The sequence below is a fragment of the Sphaerodactylus townsendi genome, linkage group LG08, assembly GCF_021028975.2.
Source record: "Sphaerodactylus townsendi isolate TG3544 linkage group LG08, MPM_Stown_v2.3, whole genome shotgun sequence".
In the NCBI taxonomy this organism is placed as follows: domain Eukaryota; kingdom Metazoa; phylum Chordata; class Lepidosauria; order Squamata; family Sphaerodactylidae; genus Sphaerodactylus; species Sphaerodactylus townsendi.
Window position 1 is genome coordinate 98,662,900 of NC_059432.1, and position 12,895 is coordinate 98,675,794.

Genomic DNA, 12,895 nt, shown 5'->3' on the forward strand with positions numbered 1-12,895 from the left:
TTGCTTCTCTCTAATGTTATATTCTGCAAGATGGATTCTGGCCAATATGAACCCAGTGGCGTAGTGGTTAAGAGCAGGTGTGCTCTAATCTGGAGGAACCGGGTTTGATTCCCCGCTCTGCCGCCTGAGCTGTGGAGGCTTATCTGAGGAATTCAGATTAGCCTGTGCACTCCAATACACGCCAGCTGGGTGACCTTGGGCTCGTCACAGTTCTTCGAAGCTCTCTCAGCCCCACCTACCTCGCAGGGTGTTTGTTGTGAGGGGGGGAAGGGAAAGGAGTTTGTAAGCCCCTTTGAGTCTCCTACAGGAGAGAAAGAGGGGGGGATATAAATCCAACTCTTCTTCTTCTTCTTTTACAACTCAACGTGCAGAAAATATGCCTATTTGTTTGGGTGGACCATTGTTTTGTAAAGTGTCAAAACCGATAATGGTGATGGGTGGCCCAGCAGAAGACTTCTGCCCACAGAAGGGATTCCCATCAGAGGAAAGGGACTTCTACCCCTCCCTTCCTCTGCCGTCCATGGAGATCCCCAAAATGCAATTCCTTAGGAGACGGGCAGGAGGAACAGCATGACGGATGATTCAAGGTGTGCAGCGCGTGTGCAGGAGGATTGGGGAAAATCACCTTCCCTTCTGTTTGCACAGGGTTTGCAACCTGTGGCTCTCCAGATGTTCATGGACTAAAATTCCCATGCTGGCAGGGGCTGATGGGAATTGTAGTCCATGAACATCTGGAGAGCCACAAGTTGCAGACCCCTGTGTTATCAGAACATTTCCTACAAGGTCCTACTATGTTACTGGAATGATATAGTGCTGTATTTGCAGACACTGAGTTCTACTTTTAAAAAATTTTCATGGGCTCACCTCAGAACTTAGTATTTGGAACATAAGGTTTGCACCCAGAAGAGAAAACGCGGCTTTTGTGCATGGTGGAGACAACCCCAGCATTAAAAGAGCATTTCTTCTGCCGTCCTAATCCACAAAAAGCTTTAGATTATCCTTTTCAGCACAAGGGACTTAATAGTGCAGGTTGGCTTCTTCTGCCCTCACTTTCATGAATGACTGGAATGCCTATGATTTAATGGAATCTTAAGTAGGATATTACCCCTTGGCCGATCGTTTGATCTGTTTCCAATTAACCTCACAGCAAATCAATGGGAAGTAGCCTACAGAGGATCTGCGACCGAATGTATATGTACCTACTTGAAACCAGGCACTTTGTATAAGCTCCGGGCATGCTGTATTAGCACTGGTGGACACAGTCAGGTCAGTACGGGGGAGCCTTTGCATCCCCCCCCCCCTTTATCCTAAAAGCTTTTTCGTGTGCTGATCTGTTGTGGGAGAGGGGGTGTTTGCTTAATCGTATTTACTGTAAGCTGTGGCAGAGCTACCAGACTAGTGAGTGTTAACACCGCTAAATGCGAGGAAGTCCACATATACTTCGCTGCAAGGTTTTTTGCAAGTTACCAAAGTTTTGGATTTGGTGTACTGATTAGAGAACTGAACTGCAGTTACAAAGACTTGGTTTTACTTTGCTATGAAACTCACCAGCTGACTGCCAGTCAATCTCTTTCAGCATAGCCTGATTCGCAGGTTGGTTGTGAGTGGTCAGTCACACTGAGTTCCTTGGAGGGATCAATCACACTGAGTTCCTTATAGGGGTCAATCAAACCAAGTTCCTTGGAGCAAGAATGTAATTAGACATCAGATATATGTTTGTTTTTCTTCTCCAGTGCTCAAGAGCCAGCATGGTGTAGTGGTTAAAGCGCCAGGCTGAGATCTGAGAGGCCCATGTTCAGATCGCCACTCTAGTACTGTCAACAACACGAGGGCTTACAGTATATGATGGAAACTACAAGTAGCAAAACCATCACCAGGCGATCAAATAATTAAAATAAACCTGCACTCTGTGTATATTCTAACAAACATTTTAATCATGTAGGATATAAAAAAGAACTATCACTTTGAGGGTGCATAGAATCCATCACAAACACATATGGAAAGTACATTAATACATTACATTAATCCAGCATATAGAACAGCTTTATAACAACACTCCTTTTGACTGAATAGTTATTCTGTTAAGGGATTTTGAAGCCCGGGGCCTTCAGGTTGAGAGCTAGACCAAAAATTGCTTCACAGAGATCTCTGAGGTGGAAAGTTTTTCTCCGATTGTCACAATTGCATCTTATTTCACATGCTGGCTTATCGGCCGAACTGCTAAACCTGCCGCTCTTCCTTTCTCCAGTGTTCCGAAAGTTTACTTGTCCGTACGCTCAGCGTTGCACCAGGCCAGTGTCCACCCCCGCGAGTGTTGGGGAAACCAAAGCATAAAGAAGTGGAGCTGCAGTGGGGTGAGTAAACCTGGGGAGGAGGGCTGTCTCGGAACTGGTTTACTAGGGTCATTGCACTGCCTGGTGGCAGAACTGCATGTGTAGGTTTTGACCTCTGAAACGATCGTCAGAAGTCTAAGACGTTTTGCGAAGGCTGTAGAGAGAATTGCAACGGCACTGCCTTTTTCTGATCATTTATGGCCGTGAGCGGTCTTGGACCTACATACCTACGGGACTGCCTCTCTCCATATTGCCCATTAGGCCGTTCCGTTCATCAGAGGTGGGGAACCTATTGGGGGTCCCTGGCCCAAGACAGGTCCGGCTGGCTTCCACAAAGGCCAGGGCTTTTTCAGTCCTGGCCCCTACCTGGTGGAATGAGCTCCCTAGTACAGTGGTGGCGAACCTTTGGCACTCCAGATGTTATGGACTACAATTCCCATCAACCCCTGCCAGCATGGCCAGGCCATGCTGGAAGGGGCTGATGGGAATTGTAGTCCATAACATCTGGAGTGCCAAAGGTTCGCCACCACGGCCCTAGTACAATCAGGTCCCTTTGGGACACAATTGAATACCACGGGGCCTGCAAGACGGAGCTCTTCCACCGGGCTTTTATCTGTGGTCAGCCAGGCTGAGTTATACCACTGTTAGCCTCCCATGGTGTCATTTGTAGGTTTTGTCGCCATCTGTTTGTTTGTTTTTTTACTATGCTGCTGGGTTTTAAATGGGTTGTTATCATTTTGACTGGTTAACCTGTTTTGTGGTTTTAATTGTTCTATATGCTGTTGGTTGCCGCCCTGAGCCCCTTGGGGGAAGGCGGGATATGAATACAAATATAAATAAAATAAATACAATCATTGCGTCGGTACTTTGCTTGGTGAGGACAAAGAGGCGTGAAGGGACACGAGGGCAATTTCATTAGGTAGTGATGATTCGATCTGCAAGGCAAAGAGTGTTGTTGAGTTGCAACATTTCCAAGGCAAGAGATGAGCAGAGGTGGTTTTTGCCATTGCCTCGCTCCGCAGTGGTCTCCCGTGGCAGTGGTCTCCCATCCAAGTACTGACCTTGCCTACCTTCCAAGCTGTAAAGAGATGTGGCTAGTCTGGGCTATAAGGGCTGCTAATTTGATCGATAAGCCGAAACTTTAAAAATTGCATTTTAAAGTTTTTTTACCCTCCTCCTTCATTACGGTCAGACATATTCTCAGGTTAAGTTTTATGTGTGTTGGTATCAAGGAAAGTTGAAGGGCCTCATTTGCAGAGGACTCTGTGTAAAAATTACTAACCCCCCCCCCCCCCCCCCCGGTATTATAATACCAAAACAAACAAACAAATAGCAACTTGCCAAAGATTGGCTTCCCGCTCATATTCATTTTGAAGTGGGAGGTGGCAATTAATGCTGGCGTTCTCTTCTCAATCGATACGGGTGTTTCTTTCAGGACACCTCGTTTACTTGTTATTGGAGGACTGCGCACGTGTCTTTGCGCCTGGCAAAATACCAGTGGAAACTAATAATAGCTGGCGATATAACAGTTTTATGATGCCTCTTTCTAGATGCTCCCCCTGTGTCAGAAACTAGTTGTCACATCTCTGCGTATAGCATAGAGATGACTGGACCTGAAGAGGCCGTTTCTGAGGTGTATCATGGCCCGGACCTTGAATGTACGATCACCAATCTCCTGCCTGGGACAACGTATCACTTCAGAGTGAGGGCTTTGAATGATGGAGGGGTAAGGAAACTACTGTGTACTGGTTTTAACTGGTTAAGCTGTTAAACTGTTAATCTGTTAAACTGATTAACTGGTTAATCTTACGCTGTGTGTAAGAGTTTTGAATATACTCCCAATGCTATGTTAGGAATATTGGAACTGGAAGCACTTGTTATGAATATATAAAATATATTGCTCTTCCACCATTGGAGCTGTTGCTAGGAGGTCACGGAATATTCATAAACATACTGTTTTGTTAAGGAGGGCACCAGTTATCAGGTCCTGAAATGATCCACTTGCTTTGAAGGAAATGGACAAGGGGGGAAATCTTCTTAACTGGCTCTGGACATAGAACAGGGGCCGTTAGGTCAGAGGACCATGGAAGTAGAAAGGATGAAGTCTGAAGAGGGCAGAAGAGCCCAAGATTCAGAAGGGAATGAGAATATCATAACTGGAATCTTTAAATGTGAAGTTCCTTCAGGAAAGTTTTAGATTTGAGATAATAGTAGATTGCTGAGGTCTGTTTGATGGTCCGTTTTATATTATTAAATATGAAAGTATGCAACATGGGAGTGTTGTTGTGTAAACATAATATTTTATAAAATCTGTTCTAACAATATAGAACATTCTAACAATATAGAACATTCTAACAATATAGAACAGTGATGGCGAACCTTTTTGAGACCAAGTGCCCAAGTTGCAACCCCACTTATTTATCGCAAAGTGCCAACCCGGCAATTTAACCTGAATGCTAAGGTTTTAGTTTAGAAAAAACTGGTTGGCTCCCTCTTCCTCCACAAGTCCCATGCACACCGCTCTGTGCCTCTCTAGCATCTCTGCCTCCTCTGCGCCCCCTCGCCGTCGGGCAGCAGTCACCCAGAGCACAGGCACCAGGCCCGCCAGCTGAGTCCTCCTGCTCACTGTGGTGCGCTCATGTTGTGCTCAGTGGCCCAGGCCAGCCTAGATGTGTGGGTGTGTGTGATATTTTCCACCCCCCACATGACAAACTCTGGGTGCGTGTGTCCACAGAGAGGGCTCCGGGTGCCACCTCTGGCACCCGTGCCATAGGTTCGCCATCACTGATATAGAACATTCTAACAATATAGAACATTCTAACAATATAGAGCATAATATAGAGACTGTTGATCATTGCAGGGAATGTTGACCATTACTCAAGTGTAGGTGGGGGAAGGGATGTCTGAAATGGTGTGATGATGCTGGTGAACGTCGACATCGATATTGGCGGATTCTTGATATTCTCAGGTCTCTGTGTTTTCAAAACATCTCCCAGGTTGGACGATTACTATAACAAACAAATATATGTTGTGTGTATATTTTCCCCTTTAGTATGGGCCATTTTCCAAAGCCACAGAAGTCACAACAACTACTGGGCCTCCTGGGCAGTGTCGAGCACCATGCCTTACCTTCCTTTCCAACACAAGTGTACTTGTTAGCTGGGAGGTAAGATGTGTTCACTTGCTAAACACATATGTATCGTTAACCTTTCTTGGCTGTAAGAGCTGTGCATAGGTGTGACCAAGTTCAGTACAGAATGTTACCTCAGAAAGGGTATTGCATTTCAGAAGGGGTATTCGTTGCATTTGCTTTGCAGTGAAAGGGTGCCCCACTGTGTCCAGACTCTTCTTACGATGGTCCCATCAATGGCAGTTGGAAGAATGTGCTCAGTGTGTTAAAGAGGGCACCAGTCATGAGGTCCTGAAATGGTCCACTTGCTGTGAAGGAAATGGACAAGGAGGAACATCTTCTTAACTGGCTCTGGACATAGAACAGGGGTTGTTTGGTCAACTGAAAGTCCCAGGTAACCCCGCCCAGGCCTTGGAGCAGCCCAGTGGCCCTAGTAGGAGCTCAGGAGAAAGGACTCCCTCAGCCTGAGGAAAAAGGCGTGGCCCAGATTGAGCTGCTGCTGGAGCGGCAGCAGAGGTGCCCAGAAAGGACGACTGGGCCTGGCAGTTGGCCAGTGGGCCTGCAGCGACTGGCACTCAGTGGCAAGGCGAAAGGCCAGCTGCAGGCTAGGAGAGGCCAGGGAGGCCAAGGAGGGGAAATCCAGCCTCGCCCAGGCGAGCTCAGCCCCAACATCTACAGGCGGTAAGAGGAGGCCCTACGCAGGGTCAGCCGACCTGCACAGCCCCACCGCCCCACAGGCCTGGTAAGCCTGTTATTACTTATCCAGGGGGTGATGTCACATCACAACGGGGGAAGGGCCTCTGACTACAGGGGAGGGAGGAGAAAGGAGGCCGACTGGGAAGGAGGCTCTTAAAGGCTCTGACAGAAGAGCCAGGGAAAGAGATTGGGAGAGAAGCCCTGATTGGGAAAAGGGTATTAAGAAGGTGAGGGCCCAGACGGCCGGGGAGGGTATTCCCACGTAGCAAAGGTCCGTCCCAGCTTGCAGCCATGGGAAGGGCTCCAGGAAGCTCAACAGCCTCGAGGAGCCCTGTCTGAAGCTGGGGGAAGGAGGGGGGCTTTCAGCAGCGCTGGGGTCCAGGGGTTTGACACCAGGTTCAATCCCCAGTAACTCAAGGTAGGAGCTGATTTGGAAGACCCTGAAGAGGAGTTGCCCATCAGAGTGGACAACGCTGGCCTTGATGGATCAGTGATCTCTCCATGAGATGGCTTCGTGGGTTCAGCTGTAGCTGGATCCTGGCATTGTGGACAGCTTGTCATTGGTCAAAGAACTGTTAACAGAGGTTCTTTGGCCCCAGGACAATGATAACAATTGACTTCCTACAGCCATTCAGGATTGTGTCCTTGACTGTCAAGTGCATTCAAACAAAACTATTTTAAAAATCGGGACATGACGGAGGTGGAATTTTTATGTGAGTGCTATGTATTCCTAGCATAGAGCATGGGCAAGGCAGGTCATCAACTAAACCACAGGGGTCTGCAACCTGCGGCTCTCCAGATGTTTATGGACTACAATTCTCATCAGGGCAGGGGCTGATGGGAATTGTAGTCCATGAATATCTGGAGAGCCACAGGTTGCAGACCCCTAAAGCAATGTGTTTGCCAGTATCACTAGCAAAATGTCCATCTGTCACTGTTTCCAGTACCTGGATCTGAGTATTCCCTAACTTACACTGAGGTTCCTTCTTCTCTCTTAAACAACTCTCCCAGCAATTGTTTCTTTTCTTTGAATATATCCTGACTGCTTAGAAAGGATACTGAGAAAATTTTCGGGGAAGGGCGGTATAGAAATTTAATAAAATAAATAAATAAATTTATTACCATTATGATTATTTCCCACTGTTACTTAACTTCTGTTTCCTCACCTGGCCAAGGCTTAGCATTACTTGGATACAGCAACATGCTGCTCAGTTGCTGACTTGGTTCATGATTATTGTATGAATAAACTTGTTGAAGCAGCGGATTTACTCGGAGTAGACCACCTTGTAGGACGCAATGTGGACAAGAACTGATAGACACACAGTCACCAGTGCAGTTCTATTTTATTGATATCTACTAACAAAGTGCTTCGCCAGACCACAGGTGTTTTCAGGCACACATCACACTGCTGTCTGTGCTAACTATATACAAAAGTGCTACCAATCAGGTGCCCTCACCTTATCAGGTTTGCACACTGTACAAGCTGTGCACTTGGTACTAATCTGCACACGGCACCTGTTAGAAGGAGGGTCCAGCTGTCATTTAGATTTTGCTCATCTAAACATTTACACATGTTTTGACAAAACTTAAGGCAATAAAGTTGAACAAGTTTAGAGATGATAGGAAAGTTGATCCCCCCCCCCTCCCTATTAAAAAACTTCCAGGACTTTTCCCACTTCCCCAAAATGTTTTCAACATGACCTAGAACATAGGTGTCAAACTTCCGGCCCTCCCCCCCCCACCCCCCCCCCCCCCAACACCCCCCCCCCCCCCCCCACCAGCCCCCCCCCCCCCCCCCCCCCCCCACCCCCCCCCCCCCCCCCCCCCCCCCCCCCCCACCCCCCCCCCCCCTCCCCCCCCCCCCGCCCCACCCCCCCCCCCCCCCACGCCCCCCCCCCACCCCCTCCTCCCCCCACCCCCCCCCCCCCCCCATACCCCCCCCCACCCCGCCCCCCCCCCCCACACCCCCCGCCCCCCAACACGCCCCCCCCCCACCCCCCCCCCCCCCCACCCCCCCCCCCCCCCACCCCCCCCCCCCCCCACCCCCCCCCCCCCCCACCCCCCCCCCCCCCCACCCCCCCCCCCCCCCACCCCCCCCCCCCCCCACCCCCCCCCCCCCCCACCCCCCCCCCCCCCCACCCCCCCCCCCCCCCACCCCCCCCCCCCCCCACCCCCCCCCCCCCCCACCCCCCCCCCCCCCCACCCCCCCCCCCCCCCACCCCCCCCCCCCCCCACCCCCCCCCCCCCCCACCCCCCCCCCCCCCCACCCCCCCCCCCCCCCACCCCCCCCCCCCCCCACCCCCCCCCCCCCCCACCCCCCCCCCCCCCCACCCCCCCCCCCCCCCACCCCCCCCCCCCCCCACCCCCCCCCCCCCCCACCCCCCCCCCCCCCCACCCCCCCCCCCCCCCACCCCCCCCCCCCCCCACCCCCCCCCCCCCCCACCCCCCCCCCCCCCCACCCCCCCCCCCCCCCACCCCCCCCCCCCCCCACCCCCCCCCCCCCCCACCCCCCCCCCCCCCCACCCCCCCCCCCCCCCACCCCCCCCCCCCCCCACCCCCCCCCCCCCCCACCCCCCCCCCCCCCCACCCCCCCCCCCCCCCACCCCCCCCCCCCCCCACCCCCCCCCCCCCCCACCCCCCCCCCCCCCCACCCCCCCCCCCCCCCACCCCCCCCCCCCCCCACCCCCCCCCCCCCCCACCCCCCCCCCCCCCCACCCCCCCCCCCCCCCACCCCCCCCCCCCCCCACCCCCCCCCCCCCCCACCCCCCCCCCCCCCCACCCCCCCCCCCCCCCACCCCCCCCCCCCCCCACCCCCCCCCCCCCCCACCCCCCCCCCCCCCCACCCCCCCCCCCCCCCACCCCCCCCCCCCCCCACCCCCCCCCCCCCCCACCCCCCCCCCCCCCCACCCCCCCCCCCCCCCACCCCCCCCCCCCCCCACCCCCCCCCCCCCCCACCCCCCCCCCCCCCCACCCCCCCCCCCCCCCACCCCCCCCCCCCCCCACCCCCCCCCCCCCCCACCCCCCCCCCCCCCCACCCCCCCCCCCCCCCACCCCCCCCCCCCCCCACCCCCCCCCCCCCCCACCCCCCCCCCCCCCCACCCCCCCCCCCCCCCACCCCCCCCCCCCCCCACCCCCCCCCCCCCCCACCCCCCCCCCCCCCCACCCCCCCCCCCCCCCACCCCCCCCCCCCCCCACCCCCCCCCCCCCCCACCCCCCCCCCCCCCCACCCCCCCCCCCCCCCACCCCCCCCCCCCCCCACCCCCCCCCCCCCCCACCCCCCCCCCCCCCCACCCCCCCCCCCCCCCACCCCCCCCCCCCCCCACCCCCCCCCCCCCCCACCCCCCCCCCCCCCCACCCCCCCCCCCCCCCACCCCCCCCCCCCCCCACCCCCCCCCCCCCCCACCCCCCCCCCCCCCCACCCCCCCCCCCCCCCACCCCCCCCCCCCCCCACCCCCCCCCCCCCCCACCCCCCCCCCCCCCCACCCCCCCCCCCCCCCACCCCCCCCCCCCCCCACCCCCCCCCCCCCCCACCCCCCCCCCCCCCCACCCCCCCCCCCCCCCACCCCCCCCCCCCCCCACCCCCCCCCCCCCCCACCCCCCCCCCCCCCCACCCCCCCCCCCCCCCACCCCCCCCCCCCCCCACCCCCCCCCCCCCCCACCCCCCCCCCCCCCCACCCCCCCCCCCCCCCACCCCCCCCCCCCCCCACCCCCCCCCCCCCCCACCCCCCCCCCCCCCCACCCCCCCCCCCCCCCACCCCCCCCCCCCCCCACCCCCCCCCCCCCCCACCCCCCCCCCCCCCCACCCCCCCCCCCCCCCACCCCCCCCCCCCCCCACCCCCCCCCCCCCCCACCCCCCCCCCCCCCCACCCCCCCCCCCCCCCACCCCCCCCCCCCCCCACCCCCCCCCCCCCCCACCCCCCCCCCCCCCCACCCCCCCCCCCCCCCACCCCCCCCCCCCCCCACCCCCCCCCCCCCCCACCCCCCCCCCCCCCCACCCCCCCCCCCCCCCACCCCCCCCCCCCCCCACCCCCCCCCCCCCCCACCCCCCCCCCCCCCCACCCCCCCCCCCCCCCACCCCCCCCCCCCCCCACCCCCCCCCCCCCCCACCCCCCCCCCCCCCCACCCCCCCCCCCCCCCACCCCCCCCCCCCCCCACCCCCCCCCCCCCCCACCCCCCCCCCCCCCCACCCCCCCCCCCCCCCACCCCCCCCCCCCCCCACCCCCCCCCCCCCCCACCCCCCCCCCCCCCCACCCCCCCCCCCCCCCACCCCCCCCCCCCCCCACCCCCCCCCCCCCCCACCCCCCCCCCCCCCCACCCCCCCCCCCCCCCACCCCCCCCCCCCCCCACCCCCCCCCCCCCCCACCCCCCCCCCCCCCCACCCCCCCCCCCCCCCACCCCCCCCCCCCCCCACCCCCCCCCCCCCCCACCCCCCCCCCCCCCCACCCCCCCCCCCCCCCACCCCCCCCCCCCCCCACCCCCCCCCCCCCCCACCCCCCCCCCCCCCCACCCCCCCCCCCCCCCACCCCCCCCCCCCCCCACCCCCCCCCCCCCCCCCCCCCCCCCCCCCCCCCCCCCCCCCCCCCCCACCCCCCCCCCCCCCCGAACCCCCCCCCCCCCCCACCCCCCCCCACCCCCCCCGCCCCCCCCCCCCCCCCCCCCCCGCCCCCCCCCCCCACTTGCACCCCCCCCCCCCCGGCACCCCCCACCCCCCACCCCCCCCCCCCCCAGTTTTTACTGTGAACAGGCCTTTTTGCGGCCTGAAAAAGTTCTAAGAAAAGGAAACGAACTAAGGTAAGTGTGGGAAGGGGGGGCACCACGGGGGGGCCATGGGGGCGGAAAATATAGCTTGCACACTGGGCGCAGTTTGGCCCAGCTACACCTCTGCAGTCCAGCATTTTGTCTTGCATGGTGGCCAGTTTGAAATTTGACTCACTTCTAAACTTGCTCTCTTTTTTGGGATGTAGTGAATGTGAGAGACTTAGAGAGTTGGGTGTGTTTAGTCTGGAGAAGCGAAGGTTAAGGGGGGACGTAATAGCTATGTTTAAATATTTGAAGGGATGCCATGTCAGAAAGGGAGCAAGCTTGTTTTCTGCTGCCTCGGAGACTAGGACATGGAGTAATGGATTCAAGGTGCAGGAAAAGAGACTCCACCTAAACATTCGGAAGAACTTTCTGACTGACAGGGCTGCGGAATTCACTGCCTCGGAGACTGGTGGAGTCTCCTTCTTTGGAGGTTTTTAAAGAGAGGCTGGATGAACATAGGTCAGGAGTGCTTTGATTGTGTATTCCTGCATTGCAGGGGGTTGGACTTGATGGCTCTTGTGGTCTCTTCCAACTCTATGACTCCATATCCTAGGACTATGTGATCAGTTTGAGAAATAATTATAAACATGTTTTATTCTGTAGGCAATCAACCAGGCGGGAGCAGGACCTTACAGTGACCTAGTCACCTGCAGAGCACCAGCATCGGTACCTGATGCGGTCACCGTCCTCTCTGTCTCAGATGATGAGCACCTGGATGCCTACCCACTATCGCCTTCCGTGTGCCTTGTATTGAACTGGGAAGAACCGTGCAATAATGGGTCCGAGATCATTTCCTACAATATCGACCTTGGCGATATTACTATCCCAGTGGGTAACGTCACAAGTTACATTATAGATGACCTGCTTCCAGAGACGATGTACCGGTGAGTCTGCCTTGACTGGCTTATGTCTTAGTGGACCATTCTAGACTGGGTCTCCATTTTTTTAGGTGCTTTAATGTTTGAGTGTTTTACAATATCTTGCTTGTCCCGCTAGAATTGAATCTTGAAAAAGAGCTGCAGGCCTTGTCCTCCTCTGGCAAGCAGTGATAATGTATAACCGTGAGTCTTCCCCTGACACACACACACAAACACGCACATTTCAGAGTTGTGTCTTGGCTGAAATGAAATTATATTTTGACCATAGTGTCATTCAGCAGAGTAAGCGGGGACAATCATGAGAACGTCCCACGTGTCTGAAAAGCGGCAGAAAACATCTGAGAAACTGTCTCTTTTCCCTCTGCTCGCAGCTGACGTCTGACTGGTGTAGAGTTTGTTAACCTCTGAGTTTAAGAGTTTCTCTTCAGCCCTTCGCAGGCCTTGGATATTTTCTCCTCTTCCCTCAGAAATCACCCTTTCGAAGGTTGCTAGTAAATGGCTTGTTCGCGGCAGCCTTTAACTGTTTGAATTTGCTCTGTACAAATAAATAGACCGGGTCAGTGACTCAGGAAAGCTGCATTGTCACAGCATCGGATGAAACGATTTAGCTGCTTTCTTGCGTTAGGGGATGCTTCTGTGCTCTTTAAACAATTAAAACGTCTAATTGGCCAATTAATCAGTGTCATTTAGGCCTTTGGGAACTTAGATTTTCCCAGGATGCAATGGTGCTTCTTTTGACTGAACAACTGGGTAGTTGGATTGCTTTTATAAAATGAGCTCTTGAGGCAAAAAGAATCAGCTATCCGTACCAGTAAACTACGAAGGTCAGCTAAAGATGATCAGTCGTTCTGTGTCTCTCAGTGGGCTGGGTCTTCTGTCCACATATCATTGCAGAGCTCATATTGATGATCCAATACATTTTAGGGCCTGAGGCAGAAAATACAAATCCCTGTAGTGGTAAAATGCAATAAAAACAGAATTGACGGTTTTCTTCCCTTTAATGGGAGCCTAATGAAGGGATCAGTCCCGCTTGTAAAAAAAAGAACAGAAAAGTA

General features: G+C 57.3%; 1 protein-coding gene across 1 annotated transcript in view; it reads left to right on the forward strand.

Annotated features, from left to right (window-relative positions):
* FNDC3B (fibronectin type III domain containing 3B) overlaps positions 1–12,895 on the forward strand; it is a 303,241-nt gene that overhangs the window by 243,512 nt on the left and 46,834 nt on the right. Inside the window, exons 12-17 of the mRNA XM_048506935.1 lie at positions 1,148–1,266; positions 2,249–2,354; positions 3,884–4,059; positions 5,386–5,499; positions 6,076–6,144; positions 11,566–11,846. Of these exons, the coding sequence (XP_048362892.1) occupies positions 1,148–1,266; positions 2,249–2,354; positions 3,884–4,059; positions 5,386–5,499; positions 6,076–6,144; positions 11,566–11,846 (865 nt within the window). The remainder of the gene's footprint in view (positions 1–1,147; positions 1,267–2,248; positions 2,355–3,883; positions 4,060–5,385; positions 5,500–6,075; positions 6,145–11,565; positions 11,847–12,895) is intronic.